The sequence below is a fragment of the Vigna unguiculata genome, chromosome 3 (genome assembly GCF_037176805.1).
Source record: "Vigna unguiculata cultivar grain cowpea cultivar isolate G323 ecotype 2 chromosome 3, ASM3717680v1, whole genome shotgun sequence".
NCBI classification, from domain to species: Eukaryota; Viridiplantae; Streptophyta; class Magnoliopsida; order Fabales; family Fabaceae; genus Vigna; species Vigna unguiculata.
The window spans coordinates 54,497,838-54,519,751 of NC_140794.1; the positions used below are offsets into that span (position 1 = coordinate 54,497,838).

The following is a 21,914-nucleotide window of genomic DNA, read 5'->3' on the forward strand; positions in this document are numbered from 1 at the left end:
TTTATAAATAATTTACTTTTAATGATTATTCAAACGACCATTTATATATATATATATATATATATATATATATATATATATATATATATATATATATATATATATATATATATATATACTAGCGTAAACACATCATAACAAAATAACCATTGATATATAAAGAAGAAAAAAAAAATAGAGATACCTGATCTTATAAAAAACTGGTAAAAGTAACGGTCAATTTTTAAAAATTTAATAAATTATTGTATATAAAGGGTAAAATTGGTATTTTAAAATGTAGACACAAAAAAGAAATCTTCTTTATTTATTAATATATATATATATATATATATATATATATATATATATATATATATATATATATATATATATACACGGCAATAATTGTGTTTTCGCGGATAATAATTATAATAGGATAGTATGAAAATAGGAGAAAAATTGATCTCACTTTAACGGTATTATTTTTCAAATCTACTCTTTTCTGTATCAGAACTACTCTTCATATATACAAAGGTAAGGATAAGATAAATAAAAAAAACATCTTCAACACCAAACAATCAATATAAAATAATATAATAGTAATCTTATTTTAGCTTAATCACTAAATATATTTTTGAAGAATATCCTAAGGTAATACTTATAAAATATCAAATTAAGGAAAAAATGATAAAATAATAATTTATTTTTAAAAAAAATTACATGTGGGATAACTTATTCCCCCAGAAAAGAAATACAACTAAAAGAAATATATTTAAAAGTAAACCTATATTTTTATAAATCATAGATATGGTATCATATATATTTCATATAAATAAATACGGGGCAGTTATTGATTGATTAATCAAAATAAGATATGAGTACACATATTGACGTGATCTTTTAATCCAGATTGCAAAACTTATCAAATTTGTATTATATTAAAAGGTAATCGCGGTCTTTATATATGTCACAATTCTCCACGCTTTCACAATACATAATCCCGTTAGAGAAAAACCACAGAATTGATCGATCGAAAATCATGAGTTCTTCTCAACATACTAACGGCACCAGCTACCCCACGTCAGAGCCCAAGCTCTGCGCCAATAACTGCGGTTTTTTCGGCACTCCCGAAAACGGAAACTTCTGTTCCAAATGCTACAAGCAACTTTGTGTCCAGGTGCCGCCTTCTGCAATAAACTCTCTCTTCTGCCAATCCGCGTCGCCGGCGCTTCTTGACGTTGTAAAGCCATCCTCTTCGGTGGAGCCGTCGCCGCCGTGCGCGGCTGAGCCTTCCAAACCCAAGAATCGGTGCGAGTGTTGCAACAAAAAAGTGGGTTTAACCGGGTTCGTGTGCAAGTGTGGGATCACTTTCTGCGGGGTGCACCGTTACCCGGAGAAGCACCAGTGCACCTATGACTTCAGGACTGCGGGGCGTGAAGCGATTTCTAAAGAAAATCCTATTGTAAAGGGTGATAAGGTTCAAAGGTTTTAGGTTCTTCTAGGATTTTAAATTTTTAGTATGAATCATATATCAGTCCTACGATTTCAATAAAAAAAGTCGATTTTGTTTTGGATTATGAAAAGTGAAAATCTTTTTCATGTTACACAATTTTGGTTTTGGATTATGTTTTGGTTTTGGAGGTTAAAGTCAGTGTTTTTAGATTTTAAAAAATGAAAACAACATTATATTAGTGTTATTCTTAACCTTTTTCCAATTCCAAAGAGAAAAAGAAAACAATTTTTGTCCTTAGAACAAACACGGCATAAAATTATTAAAAAAATATATTATTAAGGGTTATATATTACCAAAATAGTAACTAGTATCTCCGCTATTAATATTTTTTTTTACTTTGAAATATGTTTACTTTGAAAAATATGATAAAGTTTGTTATTATTTTAATATCTCCTAAATAACTAAATTTATTTTTTTTAGAAATAAAATTATATTTTTCAAAAATATTATATGAATTTGCTTTATGTATGACGCATAGTTAAGGATCTAAAAATATCTGTATCTCGTGAGTAAGGAGTTCAAGAATACTTACATGTTAATGGACGGACATCATAGTACGTTCATGAGATCATCTAATTTAAATTAAAAATTAAAAAGAATAATTAAAATATATTAACATTAACCCATTGATTTTGAATGAGTTATTTTTTATTAATTGATTTTAAAATATAATTTTTCTTTCTTTTTAAATTGTCATTTAAAGACGGTTTTAATGAATTATTTTGACTTTGTTTAAAAATTATGTATTATATTTTATTTAAATTTGTGGTTAAAATATATTGTTAAATATTATAAATGGTGGTGTACGCTATATGCATAGTTGTGATTTTTACCATTTTTTTATTTGGTTTTTATACTATTTTCTTTCAAACAATTAAATTCTTATATTTCAGAAATAATAAAATTTATTTCAAATTTCATCCTATTTCAAAAACAATTAAATTCGTAATTCCTATATGCTAAATAAAAGTCGTTAGTTTTAAACGCAATTTCTAAATTTTATATTGAAATCAAAACTTGTTACGAGCACCCGATTTTAGCATAAATTGATTCACAAAAGAAAGGACGTGTTAATGGTGCACGAATTCTAATTTAAATTTTTTTTATTAAAAGTGGTTATATCTATATACACAACTTCAACACAGTCTTTTGTTAATTCTCGTCACTTTTATGTCATTCTACACCAGATGGGTAAAATAAATCTAGTGACATTCCTCGATTTTTCAATTATTTGTAATGTTATGATTTGAAGGAGATATCAAATATATTTAATTAATGCCCTTAATTTATTTTACAGTTTATTTATGATAATAATGTAAAAGTATGAATTTTAAAATTATTTTTATAAAAATAATTAATACAGAAAATTTCAAAATTTTTATAGGAAAAGGTTTAAAATGTAATTACAAATTATAATTTTTTATTAAAAAAATTTAAATTAATTTTAAATTTTAAAATTACACAACTTTAACATGTGTAATTATAATTTTAAATTAATTTTAAAATCAATGACAATTTGGTAATCTTATTTTTCTTCGTTTTAAATATTATTTTTAATCTATCACATCCACGAAATCACCCACAACCTTTACTCTAAATCCACTCATTTTCACTTCTAAATCCCTGAAAGAATCTTGTTTTTCTTTGCTTTAAACATTATTTTTAATCTATTACATCCACGAAATCACCCACAACCTTTACTCTAAATCCACTCATTTTTACTTCTAAATCCCTTAAAGAATCTTGTTTTTCTTTGCTTTAAACATTATTTTTAATCTATCACATCCATGAAATCACTCACAATCTTTACTCTAAATCCACTCATTTTCACCTTTAAATCTTTTCAAGTGAACAACACAAACTTCAGTCTCTAATCCACTTTAATCCATCCTCCCTCTCCCTCAAACAAATCTTGAGCGAGAGGGATGGGAAGGAAGAGGGAAATTCTCCTATTTTCCAATCCTCTCTACTATGCCATGATTAGAGGGGATATCAAATAGATTACATTTATGCCCTCAATTTGTTTTTCATTTTACTGATGATAATAATGTAAAAATATAGCTTTTGAAATCATTTTTACAAAAAAATAATTAGTACCAAAAATTTCAAAATATTTATAAAAAAAGTTTAAAAACTAATTATTATTATAAAATTTTTATTAAAATTTGTTATAAATATTTTTAATTAAAATATGTAATTTTAATTTATACATTTTAATATTTTTTCTAAAATAAATCTAACCTATTTAATTATAATTTTAAATTACTTTTAAAATCAAGGAAAATTTAGTAATCTTTTTTTTTTTTGTTTTGAACATAATTTTTAATCCATCACATCCATTAAATCACTCTCAAACTTTACTCTAAAACTACTCACTCTGACCTCTAAATCCTATAAACACAAACTTCGGCCTCTAATCAATTTTAGTCCATTCTCTCCCTCTCACTCAAACAAATTTTGAGGGAAAAGGAGGGGAAGGAGGAGGGAGATTCTCGTATTTTCCAATCCTCTCTATTATGCCATGGCTTGAAGGAGATATCAAGTAAATTAAATTTATGTGCTCAGTATATTTTTCAATTTATCTATGATAATATTGTAAGAATATGCTTTTTGAAATTATTCTGAAAAAAAATTAATATCGAAAATTTCAAAATTTTTATAAAAAAAATTTAAAATGTAATTATTAATTATAATTTTTTATTAAAATTTTTTATAAATATTTTTTAATTAAAATATGTTATTTTAATTAGTACATTTTAATATTTTTTCTAATATAATCATAACCTATCTAATTATAATTTTAAATTACTTTTTGAATCAGTGACAATTTGTTAATTTTGTTTTTCTTCACTTTAAACATAATTTTTAATTTATCAAATTTATCAAATCACTCACAAAATTTATTCTATATTCACTCACTTCCACCTCTAACCCCCTTAAAAGTGAACAACACAAACTTCAACCTCTAATCCACTTAAATTCATCCTCTCTCTCAACCACAAACAACAAACAATCTCGAGGGAGAGAGATGAGAAGGAAATGGGAGATTCTTTTTCCAATCCTTTTTATAATGCCATGATTTGAGGGAGATATCAGCTAGATGACATTTATGCCCTTAGTTTATTTTTCCGTTTATTTATGATAATAATGTAAAAATATGGATTTTGAAATTATTTTTACAAAAATAATTAATACTGAAAATTTCAAAACTTTTATAGAAGAAGGGTTAGAAAGTAAATTCTAATTATAATTTTTTATTAAAATTTATTATAAATATGTTTTAATTAAAATGTTATTTTAATTTATGCATTTTAATATTTTTCTCTAAAATAATACTAACCTATCTAATTATAATTTTAAATTATTTTTAAAATCAATGAAAATTTAGTAATCTTGTTTTTCTTTACTTTAAACATTGTTTTTAATCTATCACATCCATTAAATCTCTCACAAACTTTACTCTAAATCCACTTACTTTCACATCTAAATCCCTTCAAGTGAACAACACAAACTTCAACCTCTAATCCACTTTAATTCATCCTCTCGCTCCCTCAAACAAATTTTGAGCGAGAGAAAAGGGAAGGAAGAGGAAAATTCTCCTATTTTCCAATCCTTTTTACTATGCCATTATTAGAGGGGATATCAAGTAGATTACATTTATGCCTTCAATTTGTTTTTCAGTTTATTTATAATAATAACAATGTAAAAATATAGCTTTTGAAATTATTTTCAAAAATAATTAGTGCCAAAAATTTCAAAATATTTATAAAAAAAGGTTTAAAAAATAATTATTATTTTAAGTTTTTTATTAAAATTTTTCATAAGTATTTTTTAATTAAAATATGTAATTTTAATTCATACATTTTAATATTTTTTTCTAAAATAAATCTAACCTATCTAATTATAATTTTAAATTACTTTTAAAATTAATGACGATTTGGTAATCTTATTTTTCTTTGTTTTAAACATAATTTTGAATCCATCACATCCATTAAATGACTCTCAAACTTATTCTTTGTTATATGTATGTTAGTTTTTGTTGAGAATGTACGACTTATTCTTTGATTTTATGAATTATGAGTAAGGATTAATAATCTCTATTGGGGGAGATGCTAATGTATGATTGATGTGTGTAATGTATTGATAGAATGACTTAAGGTAAGACTATCCCGACTCGACTAAGTACTTGGCTCACATAGAGGAGATTATTTAGAGTGAGAGTTGAAGGAGGTCACCATATGTAAATTTGGCTTATGTTGAAATTTACATATAAATAATTAACATGTCGTATAGTTTGGTTTGAAATATGGTCATGGAATGATGAGATAAGGGGCCTGGATAAGAAAGGATGATTATAACATGTACATGGTCTTAGATCTTAGTCATTACATTAAGTTTTTGAAAAAAAAAGTACTAATATGATATATATATATATATATATATATATATATATATATATATATATATATATATATATTGTAATGTTTGAGTTATTACTTGTTAAATGAAATAGAGTCAGAGTAGAAGTGTGTGATACATCTTTTATTATGGCCATAATGCTAGTTAGTTTTATAAATATTGGTGAAATCTGTGACCATAATAGCTAAATTGATAGTTGATTTTAGGTTTAAATGGTCTTTTGGTCCTAGTTTAGGACGACTTTTTTCAGTTTGGTCCTACTTTTGAAAATGTTTTCAATTTGGTCTTACCTTTCGTAATTTGTTTTTAATTGACTCCTTTTCGTTAACTCCGTCTAAATCGTTAACGGAACCGTGTCAGCGTGGTGATTTTGTGTGACGTGGATATTGTTTAGTGACGTGTCTGTTTGCACTGTGCTGACCATTTAATTGAAATTGGGGATTGATTTTAGGGTTTAAGTTGGATTAAATTGGGTTTAGAGTTGTTTAAGTCGAATTGTGCATTTGGGGTCGAATTGGGAGATTTTGTCGTCGCTCTTTGAAATTGTGGAATCTGGCCTTTCAGATCAATTTTTGTCTTCTCAGTTCGTCGCTCATCTTTGGACAATCGTTGCGGAGGGGAAAACGTTTTCATCGCCGAGGTACGTTGTGCTTCAGGATATTATTTTTGGTCAGATTTGATTGGGTTTATTGTTAATGATTAGGGTTTTGTTTATGCATTCCATGGAATATTATGCATCCCAACGCATCTTCACCACATCTCTGCAACAACAAAAAAACATGAAGATGAAAGTGAAAGACTGAAACTGAAAGAAACACCCAAAGCCGAACACTGGGAAACAAACCTTAAAGTTCGCACAGTCCCAAAATTGTTTACCCAAGTTCTTTGTAGTTCTAGTTGTGCGCACTACTGCAATGTCTCCGCAATCACAAATTTGGGGTGAGCCTGAAACCCTAGAACCACCATGGCAGGAATTGCACGTTCTGTGAACCCAACTATTGCAAGAAGATGAAGATGCCCCACGAGACATTCGTTTTCAGCTGAACTTTAATGGAACCCTAAACCACAATGAACACAAACCCTAAATTTCAATTTAAAATCTAGGCTATGACAGTGCAAACGGACATGTCACTGAACAATATCCACTGTCACAAAAAATCACCACGCTGACACTGTTCCGTTAACGATTTAGACGGAATTAACGAAAAAGATTCGATTGAAAACAAATTACGGAAGGTAGGACCAAACTGAAAAAAATCGTCCTAAACTAGGACCAAAAGACCATTTAAGCCTTGATTTTAAATGGATTTAGTTTACCTTTGTTTGGTTTGGTGTGTGTCTTTACCTTAGTGCTAGGATCGTGTTACTCACGTCAGAAGAAGGGAATGCAGGTGAGTAGAGTGAGTAGCACTAAGGCTCCCTAAGATACTTTCTACAAGTATTGGATTTCATGTAATTTTTTTAAAAAAATATTTATGAATTTGGAAATATATTTGTATTATTTTTCTTTATACACTGATATTCAATGGTAGAAACATATTTATACACCAGTGAAGGATATTTAAATAAATTATGATTTATATTACATATAATTCAATATCAATTTTAGTATGAAAAAAAATTAGGCGTCACTCATAGTATTTTAATTAAATTTTATTTTCAAACATAATTTTACAATTAATTTAATAGAAATTTAAGATTTTTTTTATTGCAAATAACTTGAAAATATTAGATAGAAAAAGTAAATGTATTTTAATATCCTGTAAACATAAAATACATTCAATTATTTCTTGATTAAGTAGAAACTTTTTTAGGAAGATTTGGAATTATTTAATTTTTTAAACATGAAATAATAGATATTGTATGTGTGTTAGACGCTGACAAAAGTATAAAGACACCGCCAACCTGTCTCTGCCACAACAGTCAAATTTTCTTGTTTTAAAATAATTAATAGTTAACATGATGAAACTTAGGACAACATGGAGTTAGTAATACTGGTCACTGATATTGTTTATATATACTTCATAAGCATGCATAAAGGAGTTGTGTTATAATGTCTCTTTAAGTTAATCTCTCATGTGGTTCGTATTTTTTATTCCTTCTATATAAATGATATTATGAATAGCATATTTTGTTTAAGGACAAAAATTATCTAAAATTTGTATGAATCGAATCTACTTGGTGTATGTATTAGAACATGACTTCTCATCATTTTGGAGTTTTTTCTATAAATAAGAGATTAGTGTACGTATTAGAAAATGACTTATCATCATTTCGGAGTTTTTTTAATCAATAACAAGAATTTATAAATAAGAGATTACTAGTTCTACTTCAAACTTCAATCCGTTATAACATAATACACAGAATAAAAGTGGTTGAAAGAAAGTGTATTTATTAAAAGAAAGCCAACACTTAGATTATCTTTCTTTTGATAATATAACATCAAAATGGTAATGAAGAAACTCTATCTTCAAAAATATCCAGAATTAAAATGGTTACATATTAAGAACTTAATCAAATATTTTTCAAATTGATTTACCTGTGTTCTTTGTCCAAATCTTGAAATTCAGCTTCAATATTTGAAAGCAGAATGTACAGATAGAACAGAGGAAATACAGTTGAGGTGACATGGATTCGGACATCCTCACATTAGTCTCTTTTAAACTTTTCTATCAAAGCACACAAATCATTTACCATTAAATTAAACAATTCTAAGCATAAGAAATTTACTATAATATGTTTATCGATTATAACCTTATTTTGTATTTCAGTTCCCATAAACGAGAACCATTCTCAGGGTAAAAAATTTACTTTAGTAAATGCTAGTTTTTGCACAAATACACCCATAAGAATAAGAAAAACTCGCTTTTTTTTGTGATTTGTTTCTAATTCACGCTCAAACTTCTTCCATAATATATTTCCGTTATTGTTCATTTCAAGCACAGAAATGTGAGGAAGATGTTCCTTAGTTTTGTTATGGGAAACTGTTATAAGACCTGTTCATTGTTCATTCGTAACATATATTGTTGGAGCCTCTCCACGGCACAGGGGAAAGACTCGGAACTATAATATTTGGATGGAGGAGGTTGGGTTTTAAATTTCAATAAAATATTTTTCTTTTTTTTTTAGTTTTATACTAATGTGTATATATATTTTAGTAGTATAGAATTTCCAGTTAACATTCTGTTCTATAGTTGAACTCTGTGACTGTTACCAATCCAGTTCACAAGGATATTGTATTGATAGAATGATAAGAAAATAAACTATTACTGAGTGTCTGTAGTAATCATTGTGAAGATTCTGGATAGTTTTGAGTTACGTAGGGTAAGTGATGGCTTTTCTGTGCATTGGGTTTCAATTTATTGGCTATTTATAGATATTCATACACCGCCAGTGAGTGGTACTTCCTACTTGTTTTGTTTAGTTGAGGAAGGTCCCATGAGCGTTGCAGCTACTGCTACTGATTATTATTTTCCATAAATAGTTTTCAACATACTATAGTACATACCAAATTGTGCTGCTGTGATTAATGTACATTTTTGTAGATATTCAGGCCAATTTTAACAATGTTGAAAGTATGTGACTGTCATAGGTTATAAACGTTAGAAACATGGTAAAATTAAAGCAGAAAATTGATTACAAAAGTTCATGTAGAAGGCTAGACCTAGAACTACAGACAAACTCACCATGGAATACGAAAGGCAGCAGAAGGAATTTCAGAAGGATGATATTGAAGGATTGACCACAGAAGCAGAACATAGGATATCAGAAGCTCAAAAAGGGTACTCGGATTCACTTGAGGTTGGTTTATCTAATGTATGTTGTTGCAATAGTATCACATGTATTTAAGTTATTACATGTTTGAAAGTAAGTTGTCAATTTCTGGCATGCAAAAGTGTCATAAGGAATTTAATTATTAAATTCAATTAGTAACAACGATGAATGGTTTGATTTGATGATTTCTTGGTAAATATGCTGGTATGCATTTTCTTCTCTCAGAAGGAAAGAATGAAATATCAGAAAGACTATAATAAGGAATCGATTAAGAAGCTAGAAGAGAAGGTGACGGAGAATAAGAAAAAGTACGAGGAATTTTGTATGACATCTAATGCAGAGGTAATAATTTTTGTTCATCTTCCCTGTTATTTATTTTGCTCGTACATTATTGGAGGAGTCAACAAAGAATTCTGAGAAGCCAAATTAGATTACAATATGATAATAGTAAGTCAATTGTCAGTAGTACAACATTTCGTGCTCACAAGTGTCATTTCTTAGATGGCCATTGTGCCTGTTGAGGAAGTAGTAATTTTGAAAAAATTACTTCAGAAAGAGACTCTTATCAGAAATGCTACCGAAGGGGAGCTAAATCATCTGAAAAGTCAAATGGAAGAACTGAAAATGTGGGAGGTGTGTTTTTGTGCCCCAACGTTTGTACTTTTCACTTTGCATGTGCCTGTTTATGTGACTTCTGAATTAGTTCTACACGTGTATGTATATATATGTCTCCTGAAATAGGCATCAAGAGAGTCACATATCTCAAAACTTGGTAAGATGTTGGAGGATGAGACACACCAGAAGGAGAAACTCAAAAGAGAAATAGCCAGATTGCAAAGTCAACTGCTGCAATTAGGTTTTAATGTTGGAAAAGTAAGCCATATCTGAAGTGCTCGAATATCATATAGTAATTAATTGGCTATATCTTATGTTTTCTTATAGTAAGACATGAAGGTTCAGATAGTTTCCCTAGACTGCACAAAACCTTCACTACTTGTATTATTACTTAATCTCTTCATCGGTTTTAAGACATGTCACAACCTGTACTCATCGTCATGTTTCTGCAAATTCTTCACGGGTTTCTGGTGCATTTAGAGAAAACAAGCCATAAATTTTCTTGACCTCGTAATTTATCTACCTACTGAAAACATTTGTGTCTGCAATGTGATCTTGCAGACAAAACAAAAAATTCGACGAGGTGGATCTGAGAAAGTTGCTGTTGGTTCAGATTATTCTTCCTCTTTCCTAGTTAAACATCAACAGCAAGCTTCAGGAAATGGAGAGGAGGCCTCAGCTGCCAACCTCATTGAACATGGCAGTAATTATTTATTAATTAGTTTTTATTGCATATCTTGCATGTTGAAAACTTGACATTTTATGTTGATAAATTACTTTCAATTTAAAAGATCTTTTGACCTGATAAAATCGAAATTTTAGCAGGGGGATTGCAGAAGATTCTGTCGTTGCTTGAAGCAGAAGATGCTGATGCACAAATCTATGCCGTGAAAATAATAGCTAATTTAGCTTGTGAAGGTTTCAGTGTTGCCAACTTAAGTTTAAATACCTTGTATATTAATAGCAGTCTAAAATCTAGGATTGACGTGTTTGACTTCTGCATTATATGATCTGGGGTCAATGAATTTCTGAAAATGAATAAATTTCTGTTAGATGAATGTGCATCATTGTCCAATTGATCACTTAAGTTTATTTGGCCTGATACAAACTCTAGGATAGATAATTACACTATCTATAGTAGTGACTACTCATAAACCTATGATTAAGATTTTCTCAAATACTTAATCTCTTGTTGGAGATTGGTTAGAAAGGTAGCACCAGACACGGTTTTGCCCAAAATTCCTCTGATAATCACTTGCTTTTAACCATGGAAGAACATGCTACACATAGTAACAGGGCCTTTTAGGCGTAAAATCAAGTTTATATTTCAGTTAACATAACTTGAAAGTCTATTTGTTGCTTTGTTGAAATTTATATAAAAAAATTAGCCTGAACATGTATCAACCCTGATGTTGTAGAAAGAAACCAGAAGAAGATTGTAGAAGCAGGTGGAATTCCGCCCTTGCTTTCACTGTTTAAGATCTCAAAAGATGAAACCACACACAGAGTTGCAGCAAGCGCCATTGCCAATTTGGCAATGAATGGTAAATTTCCACAGCCTTTTCTTTTCTGCTAGAAACTTAAAATAAATATTTACTTTATTCATCTCTCTTTTTCGTTCAACCTTATTGGGTGTCTGAACAGAAAGCAATCAAGATCTCATTGCGGCTCAAGGAGGCATTAATTTACTGTCAATGGTAGCACCAATGCCGAAGATCCTCAGACCCTTCGAATGGTTGCTGGAGCATTTGGTAATCTTTTTGGAAATGGTAAACTTTTTATATTATCTCATTTTTAAGTACCATGTTTGTCTGCACTGCACATTATTGAGATTATAAACTTCGACTTTGTCAGATAGACATCGGTGGGCTCGCTTATAAAATTTTTACCTCACCAGAAAATGAGTTGAGTTGAACTCAATCATTTTTAATCCAATCTTGTGTGAGTTGGATTGATTCACTTTAACATTTTAATTGCAATCAAAGTGTTTATCTATTTCATCAAACATCATTACAAAGGTAATAGTTAAAAACTAAAATGTCAACATGTAAACTATTCAAATAATAAAATGTCAACATGTAAACTATTCAAATAATATTGAATAACATTCAAGTATTTAGAACAGTTAAATAATTATAATAAAAAATATATACAAAAATTGAAAAAAATAATAATAAAAATTGTCGTTGGTGTGTCCCAAGTCAATCCTCCTTCAATTTACCTCGAACATGTCTAACTTACAAGTTAAATGAATTGGATTAATTTAACTTATATTTAGACAAACTTGTTTGTTTCCAATTCAACCTATCTCAAACTTTCTCAAACTCGTGATAAGCAACTTATGGATAAATGGGTTTGATCAGTAAGAAAATCTTTTTTTCTAGATAGCCTATAAAACCATTTTTCATCCTATGTCTAAAATCTTTTCTCTTGTTTTTGGTTTGTGTGTGATTTCTATTCTTATTTTTCCTAAGTTGATTATGGTTTTTGTTTGTGTTTTTTTTATTTGCATTGTTGAGTAGTTCACAAATTTCATGACATGATTCTGAATTTCATGTTTTTTAAACTTTTCTCACAAATGATTAGACTACATTGCTTATCAAGCAAATAATACAAAAGTAGCACAACACATTTATTTTAGTTCATTCAAATTCGCACACTATCTTTATTTTTTTTTTCCTAAAAATAAAAGAGATTTCGTTAATCAAATAAATTTCTTCATCAATAATTTTTCCTTTATATGATTATTTGTTTTTATTCCCTTTTATTGACTCCATTTGAACAACATAATCTTGGAGCACAATCTTTATGATGTGCATTTATGTGGTACAGCCACTCTCATAAGAGATTTGTCTATTATGCTATTTTTTAACTATAGTTTTCATATTTCCAGGAATATGACATTCTTTGAAGGACAATTTTTGTTTCCTTATCTTTCTCCTACTTCGAATACCCTTGTTCCAAAAATTTTTACCTTATCTTTATTTACCTACCATTTTAAACATAGAATCACACATGTAATACGAAGCTAAAGTTAGAATCCCAGCTTTTTTCTGTTGTTGATCCACCATACATGTACCACAACAATCTCTCTCTAGCACATCTATTTCTACTTGTTATACCCCAAGCCGTTAAAGATGTTTGTTGGGTAAAGGGAATTAGTAGTGAATTTTGGGCTATTTGAGAGAAATTTACATGCGAATATTGTCTCTTATTCTCCTGATATATCAAACCCATAATCAACAAATTCGATAAAATTAAATTTGTCTTTAAGGATGCGATTATAGTGTAGGCATCAAGTACATTGTTGGTAACTTACGAAGTTTGTGTTCCTGTATTTAGATAAACTACAAATAAAGATAAGGGATGAAGGTGGTCTCAAGACACTATTGGGAATGATCAGATGCAGACATCCTGATGTATACACCCAGGTTGCCCGTGCAATAGCCAACTTTGCAAAATGCGAGTCCAAAGCATCTACTCAAGGTAATAACTTTTATATATATACATGGTTATCACAATAACTATGTTGTCTTTAAATTCATATCATTCGTGCATTACTTCCATTATCTTATCATCTACAAATTCATGTTCTTTATCAATGATATTTGTTATTGTTTGAGTCAAAGTTTTGGTGCATTATACAGGGACAAAGATCGAGAGATCTTTACTTATTGTGGATGGTTTGCTTCCATGGATTGTGGAAAACGCAAAGAACGAAGTATCGTTAGTTAGGCGTCATATTGAGATTGCTCTCTGCCACATAGCAAAATACGGTGAGCATTAAATGCATCATATCCATTTACGATGAGGTTAAATATATTTTTTTTCCTTTAACTTTTAATAAATTTTAGAATTATTTTATTTTGAAACTTTAGACCAATTTAGTCTTTCATCTTTACAAAATACGTGAATTTAGTCATGTCCTTTTAATCAAAGTTTGTTAAGTTTGTTTGATATTTCAAACATGTTTCATAATAGTATTTAACTTAACATTGAAGCAAAAATGTGTCAAACAATATAAACAACTCAAATATAATTCTAAAATACATACGAAATATCAAATAAACATAAAAAAAATTGATTAAAAGGACTAAATTCACATATTTCGAAAGATAAATGACTAAATTGGTTCAAAATTTTAAAATTGACTAATTCCAAAATTCACTAAAAATTAAAGGATCAAAAACATATTTAACCTCTACGATTTAGATACTAAATATGGTATGTCACAAAGAGTTTTGTTTGATGTGATACAGAAGCAAAAGCAAATGCAGTAGATATGATTAATGGAGGTGCAATAAGAGAGTTGGTTCGAGTTTCAAGAGATTCTTCAAGAGAAGATATAAGGATTCTTGCACGTGAAACACTAATCTCCAACTCTGCATTTCATGCTGAAATTAGGAATTCGGAAATGAAAATGGTTGAATAAGTTAAGTGTTGTAGAGACTCAAAAGAAGTTCATGATGATTTAATTTTTTTTTATTCAGTAATCTTAAATTTTTAGGTAACCAAAGCATTATTGATGAGTGTTTCTGCTGGGATTTTTAACAAACATAAGAATGAGAAAAGTTCACCCCAAAACAAAAGAAAAAAGAACTAAACATTATTAGTGTATTGATCTGCAAATATCATCTTCATATATATATATATATATATATATATATATATATATATATATATATATATATATATATATATATATATATATATATATATATATATATATATATTTCAAAAAGTGTAATTTATTTTTAGTATTTGTTGGTGATGATTTAACTATTTATTTTAGTGTAAAAAGAAGGAATATATATAATCTTTAGACCAAAAAAAAAAGTTGAATTATAAATTGAGTGTTATCATTGAAACTTTAAAATTTAAGTACAATATAAACTTTAAAAATTTTTAGGTGGTATTCATTTGTTGGATATAATTGAAACTTTAATAAATTTTGGAAACGTAATAGAATATAGTTTTAACAAGAAACTTAAGCTCGTGGAACAGTCAATTATATTTGCACTTTGCACTAGTAGTATAATGACTTCTGATGTTATTGAATGAAAGAAAATGTATAATTTCTAATGGAAAAGTTGTTACTAACAACACAAATATCTTTCATTATTCTCATTAGAGCCAATACTTATTATTCAAAATCTATAAACAACAAATATTAATATAAATAAATAAATATCAAAATATAATCATCTTAACTTACCATTATATTTTTGTGAGACCTTCATCATATTCCATTTACTAGTATGTATATTACTAAACTATTCTTTTTCATTTTAATACAAAAAATCATGATAAGTAATTTATTATAAAAAAGTTATATATGATAATCAATTTTAGTAACAAAACTATAATTATCAATTTAGATATTAATTTATAAAATAAAAATTTATTAATTATTAAAATAGTTACTATTTCTGAAAGAAATACAATTAGTTTGTAAATTAAACTCTAAATTTACAAGATTTTAACTAAAAAATTAATTTCTAAATTTTACTAATTAATATCAAATTTATATGTTCTCGACCTCTGGTGTACTTAATGGGAATTATAGTTTCTCACTTACTGGATGAGAGTTTAGGGATGTCTTATCAAGCTATTAGAACTAATATGCTCGATCCATCATCAGCATCACAAAATTTCAATATTCATGTTTTTTTTTTTTCTATAGTTTGCTCGGACACAATTTAACAATTGTAGAAGAACTGTTTTCTAATATAAGTTTTGCATATTTTCATATATTTAAGTTCAAAGATTAAGTTATAATTAAAGAATACTAATTCTAATTTTTATACTATTTTTTTCCTTTTATTTTCCACTCTGTTCAATTGAGTGCTGGAATATCTCTTCCAGGTCAAAGACTTGATCACAAGATCTATGAATAATTAAATTGGAGTGGTTTGGCCCAATATAGTTTGGATGGTTTAAAAGTATAATTCCTTTAAATGTTATACTAATATATTTTTTAAACCATTCTCTGAGTACTGCAATACTTTCCAAGTAAATTATATTCACTCAACGTAGTTTTTTATGCAAATGATGAAATATCACTTATTTACGTATGTATTATTAATTATGTTTACGATGTCCTATAAGGATAGATTATTCTTTTTCTATCCAGGTACTTCTTTATTTTCCTTTTTAGTTAGTTAATAAAGAATAAATATGCATTGAATGTATTTTACATACATGACTTATTTTTTCATTAAAATACCATATTATTATATTATAAATTAAAACAATTTTCCAAACAAGTACATGAAAAATAAAAAATGAATTTTGTGTGAATAGTATATTGATATATTTTGAGATAATTGACATGTTGTTGAGTCTATTGTGATAATAAAATATTAATTAATAATTTTCTTTTATTGAGAAACAATTATACACTTATGTAATTCATGTTAATATGTTAAAAAATCATCTTAAAATAGTATAAAAATTATAATTAATGGTCTTTAATTATAACTTACTCACTCCCCAAATAAATATGTTCAAACTTGCATTGAAAAATAGTTCATAATGGTTGCTAAAATATTTCCAACACTATACATTAGTATAAATAATAATTCCAAGATTGATAAATAGTTATGTTTAAACAATAATTCAATTGTTAACTAATGCTAATAAATAACTAATAGTAATCAAATATTTATAATATTAATTGACTTTAACTTGAAATAGGATAAACGATCAACTTAGTACAATAAATATTATATATATTTCATTTTTTAGACAACAAGAAGAAAAAAAACTCTTAGAACAAGAATTTTAATTTCATTAGTTTTATTTGAATTTGTTAATAATTTTAGTAATTGAACATGTATTTGGATTATCATGAGTTTATGGACGAAAAATGAAAATTCAAATTCAAATAACACTCATGGAACCCACTACAAATATTTAAAATTTATAAAACAAAAAGCAAAGAGCAATAGACAAATTTTCTTATGGGTTTTTTTATTGTCCTTTTGTTTAACCTTCGAAATACAATTATATTGGTATATTGAATTTTTTTTAATATATTTTAAAATATAAAAAATAATGTTCATCAATATATTTTAGAAACTAACACAGGAACAATGTCAAAAACTTAGCAAATCATCCAAATTTGCAAAAGGGTCCCTCATCATTAATTGTATAATAAATACATATAACCACGGTTAAAATGAAATGAATACTGTCAATTATTTCAACTATTGATGGAGTTTAGACAAAACTATAACATAATTAAAACTTGTAGATTAAAGTTATTATTTTTTGATTGTTCTAAAAGTAAAAAATATATCAAATACGGTATTATAGTTCAACAAATTTTTAGTATTTCCGATATGATCTTTCATTCATGAAAAAACTCATTTTTATCACTAGGAAGGATACAAGACATATTAAAGATTTAATACAATTACTTTCTGAACCAATAGTAAAACTGATGCATAGACATCAAATGAAAAACAGTAGGGAGAAAGGTAGAATTTCATACAAAGTCTAAAGCCCTTAAATTTGTGAAGGGGTATCATAGTTTTTCTTCGTATAATGATTTTGTTTTTGTTGACCGTTTCGTTTATATATATTTAGGTTTGAAGCAGCGATGATTAAAAAATAAAATAAAGTCGGTTCATGTTCTCCGGTCCCCATCAAGAATGAATAGTTAAATAGACCCGTGATCGGTGATCCTAAGTTCTACCAATTAGTCAGGTTAGAGACATGATAACATTTTCCTATGTAAATGAATTATTACTAATATCCAACTACCACTATCAGAATATAATCTGTTTACTTCAATAATAAATATTTTTCTTTATGTATGTTTTTATCAGACTAAATCTTATCCGAAAAAATAGGGTCTTACTGACCTCAAAAAATTTGAAGAAAGTATCTATGGAAGTATATAAAAACTGGTTCTAATTCTTTAATAAAAAAGAACATTTTTTTATGATTTTCCTTAAAAACAATCTGTTTGTTTCTTTACTTGGAGAAATGATAGGCGCATAGCTGAAACTAATTAAGGATAATATATAGCCGCAAGATGGAGAAATGTTTAAGGTTCCAAGGAAGAAAAATAGGTTGGTAAGGAACCTAGCACCGAACTATATTAAGAGAAAACAAAATAAGATTCTTACTTTGAGGGAACAAAACAGTTGTCTGGCTCGAGGAAATTTAGAATCAGTTGACCAACAGATAGATGGCAGGACGCATGCAGTACACACAAAACCATTAAAGAAGCCAAAAAGTCTGATTAGCAAGAATCATTGGATAAGCTTCATGTTACTGTATTTGGTTTAAACAAAAGAAAGGAGGTTCAGTGCTTAGAATAAAACCATGTCTGGCGCAAAATTCATAGGTTTAGTATGGAAGACAGTGAGACAGAGAGTTTAGATAATAAGCACTCGGGAACGTTGTGTCTTGGTTATTGTTGCCTTTTAATGAAAGTGAGGATGACTGCCTCGAAAAGGAGCTTTCATCAGACACTGCATGTGTGTGTACCAGTTGCTTCACATACACATCTCTTCCTATACTTACCAATCTTTTTAAACACTTATTACGGTTTTCTTAACTTTTTTTTACATTCTCAAAAATTACAGATAAGTATATCATTGGTGCTATTATAATTATGATTTCACGTTGTCATCAAAATCAGAGTCCAAAATCGTCTTTTAAAATCTTCCCAATATCGCATACAGTATTGTAAAAGGAAAAAGAAAAAAGAAATTAATGTCTGTCCAACAAAATTTCCAATCTTACGTAACTAGACTGTTGTCGACAAGCCTACTAAGATGTTTGATTAATCAACTCGCAGTCAAACTGAAACCACAAAAACTGTGGTCGTACATTCATTACTGTTACTGTTTTTGCTGCTAGAAACTGATGGATGATACATATAATCACGAGACAAACACGAGCACCCCATTGTGATTGACGGAATTAAACTCACCAGGGATATAAAAATTCATCATCGGTTTAATTTCAGTCTCGAAAACATGCAAAGGAAAACATTATATATCTCCTAATAATCAAAATGACACACAAATTATCGAAGCACGAAACCTCGATTCCTACTTTCAACATCCCTAACTAAATGAATTTCTTCCCATGTCCCTCCCCACCACCACCGCCACCACAAAAGCTAACTGTTACATTGAAGAGAACAGCAATGTAGAAACTGATGGCGACAATGATGAGAGAATTGGAAGATATTATTTTGAACTTATGAAAATAACATGTAACTTACTTACCACCTCTACTATTGAGCTCATTGGAATAAGCTTTGAAGTCAAATTTAGCAATAAACTCTTGTTGATTGAGCAAGAATTTATTGAATTAAGTTGTTTTATCCAAACAGACTCTAGAAGTGTGGTGGGCGATTGGGTGCCCAGAATGGCTCAGATTGCATTTGAACAGAATTGAGAAGGTTAGGAGGCAAACCATGGAAAAGTGGAGCAGTTGCATCTCCTCCTCCAAGAAGCTGTGACTGACCAACACCACTTGCACCGGGTGACCCAATTGACCCTCCTTGCATTTGCAGCGAAGGGTCTTCATCCTCCAAAGGAAGCCTCTCGTAAGCAGCGTTGCTGAAGGAAGCAGACATGATCACCACAGGCCCCGAAGCAACCAGCGTCCCAACCACACTTCCTCCCACCACCTGTCCCTGCCCACCGGCCAGGTAAATGGTCAAACCGGAAGCAGCCGGTGGCGCAGGCGGCGGAAGGAAAGATCCACTCAGGGACAAAATCTCGAACCTTCCATGGAGAGTGACAACCGCACCGGAAGAAGCCGGTTGCCTGAGAGTGACGTTGGTCACTGTGCCGGTTCCACTCAGGATGCAAACCCCTCTCTGGCGTTTCCTGGCGAACTCAGACACGCTATCCACGATGTCGCAGCCGTCTGCCACCTCCATCATGTGGGTTCTCATGGCGTTGGCGCTGTCGCGAGTGATGATAATGGGTGGCTTGGGTTTGTTCTTGGAGCCGGCTGGTCTCCCGCGAGGTCTCCTTGTTATCTCAGCCTCACCTGCACCTTCATCGTTGTTGTTGCCGTTGTTCTCTTCGCGCTCCCTCTTCTGCGCGCTGCTGCTTCCGCTGTTCTCGTCGTCGGTGGGTTGGTTTAAGGTTTGGAATTGGTGCTGCTGCGGCTGGTGCAGATGGAGATCTCTTGGGTGGAAAGAAGGGGCAAGGGAGTGACCATGTGCTGTGATTGGATCCATTCTGATTCTATCCTTCAATGTATAATTGAGTGTCGCTACGGATACAGATAAGGATTGTGCAGGTCTTAACTCTACTTAGTACTTCATCTGCATATGCTGGAAAGTATGTAAATGAATTTGGCAATTCTAAATATGTATGTAGACGAAGGAAACAAAATATGGAGTTGATGAAAATGGAAGGAAATTAATGAGAACAAACTGTTATATATGAGCTCTGCTGATTCTCTTGCTGCTTTGGTTGTTGAAGATGTTGTTGATTTGGTGATGCCAAGTGGTGATGGAATAGGAGATTGAAATCAGTGATGGGGAGATTTGACCTTAATTGACTTCTACATGAAGCTGGTTCCTCTACAAACGTTCAATTGGTGGGGCTTTGAATGGAGTTCCTTCCCCTTGAGAGGTGAAGAAGGAAAGAACAGGTCGAAGGTTGTTGTTCTATTTTGGGAGAAGCAGTGTTGGGTTAGGGTTCTATTGAGAAAGACAGATCCAAACTAGATTTGTTTGCAGAAAGACTGCGTGCTTATGGGCGGTGAATGGGTCCCCATCACTCTTTCTCTCTCCCTCAACAACATATACTCACTCTGTGGAGTACATCATACATCTCACACTAATATTTATATTACCCTCATAAATAAAATCTTTAATTTTATTCTTCAATGCATTAAAAATATATATTTATTTCAATTTATGAATTAACATGGAAAAAATGTTTTCCTGTCAGAGTTATTAAAACATAATTAAATGTTTTTCATTACATTGCTTTAAATGCTTTAATTTCACTTCAATAAAACGCTTTGAATGGGACCATTACTTTACTTAATTCTTGTAGTCTTCTTCATTTAATTTTAATTTTTCTTCTAATTTATTCAAATTTAAATACGGTTTTGAAACTCCCATGCAGTTTAAGCTTTTATATATTTATATATCCTCCACTCTTTTATATGGTTTTTTTTGGAAATTTTAATTTCACATATTATTTATTCTTTTGTCAATTACTATACTTTTAGGTATTTCTTTCAATAACTTGTACATGTGTCTATTATGGATAAAAACAAAAAGGAAAAAAAACATGGATACACTACCATATATATTTTGAGTTTTGTCTTATACAATGTAGCTAATAAGATGCCTATTATCAAAGTGAAATTCAAAATATGATCCAAAAAACACCTTTACAATAGTATTAAATGTGAGTTTTCTTAAAAGAAACAGAGTAAAACAAAAAATTACATAATTGTGTTATTATAATTAAGATTTAGTGTACTAATTTTTTTCTTCAAAATTAACTTTGAAAAAAATACAACTAAATTGATTTTACTTTACTAAATGTATTAGTTAAAATAGAAAGTAATTAATTTAAATATTTGAAAAATAACATTTTATTAAAAATAACAACAC

At 29.3% G+C, this 21,914-nt stretch overlaps 1 protein-coding gene and 2 pseudogenes across 4 annotated transcripts; 2 read left to right on the top strand and 1 right to left on the bottom strand.

Moving 5' to 3' along the window:
- Nucleotides 1-986: 986 nt before the first annotated feature.
- On the top strand, nt 987-1,488 carry LOC114175511 (zinc finger A20 and AN1 domain-containing stress-associated protein 7 pseudogene; annotated as a pseudogene).
- Nucleotides 1,489-8,972: 7,484 nt separating this feature from the next.
- Nucleotides 8,973-14,914, top strand: LOC114175512 (kinesin-like protein KIN-UA; annotated as a pseudogene). The gene is made up of 12 exons (XR_014994092.1): nt 8,973-8,996; nt 9,504-9,712; nt 9,911-10,027; nt 10,187-10,318; nt 10,427-10,558; nt 10,862-11,000; nt 11,126-11,218; nt 11,719-11,844; nt 11,945-12,069; nt 13,643-13,786; nt 13,948-14,076; nt 14,560-14,914. The product of XR_014994092.1 is annotated as a kinesin-like protein KIN-UA (transcript).
- A 4,200-nt stretch (nt 14,915-19,114) lies between these two features.
- Nucleotides 19,115-21,091, bottom strand: LOC114176314 (AT-hook motif nuclear-localized protein 26-like). 3 transcript variants are annotated; one of them, XM_085670675.1, is made up of 2 exons: nt 20,716-21,091; nt 19,115-20,528 (listed from the first exon to the last, which is right to left on the bottom strand). In XM_085670675.1, the coding sequence occupies exon 2, from the start codon at nt 20,514-20,516 to the stop codon at nt 19,659-19,661; it is 858 nt and encodes a 285-aa protein (XP_085526801.1). In that variant the 5' UTR covers nt 20,517-20,528; nt 20,716-21,091; the 3' UTR covers nt 19,115-19,658. The 3 variants fall into 3 exon arrangements, with proteins under 3 accessions (XP_085526801.1, XP_027917114.1, XP_027917113.1); XM_028061313.2 differs by having other exon boundaries at nt 19,115-20,603; XM_028061312.2 differs by having other exon boundaries at nt 19,115-20,612.
- Between the last annotated feature and the right edge of the window lie 823 nt (nt 21,092-21,914).

Coding starts and splice junctions, on each gene's coding strand:
- LOC114176314 (XM_085670675.1), bottom strand. CDS start 20,516: ATGGATCCAATCACAGCACATGGTCACTCCCTTGCCCCTTCTTTCCAC.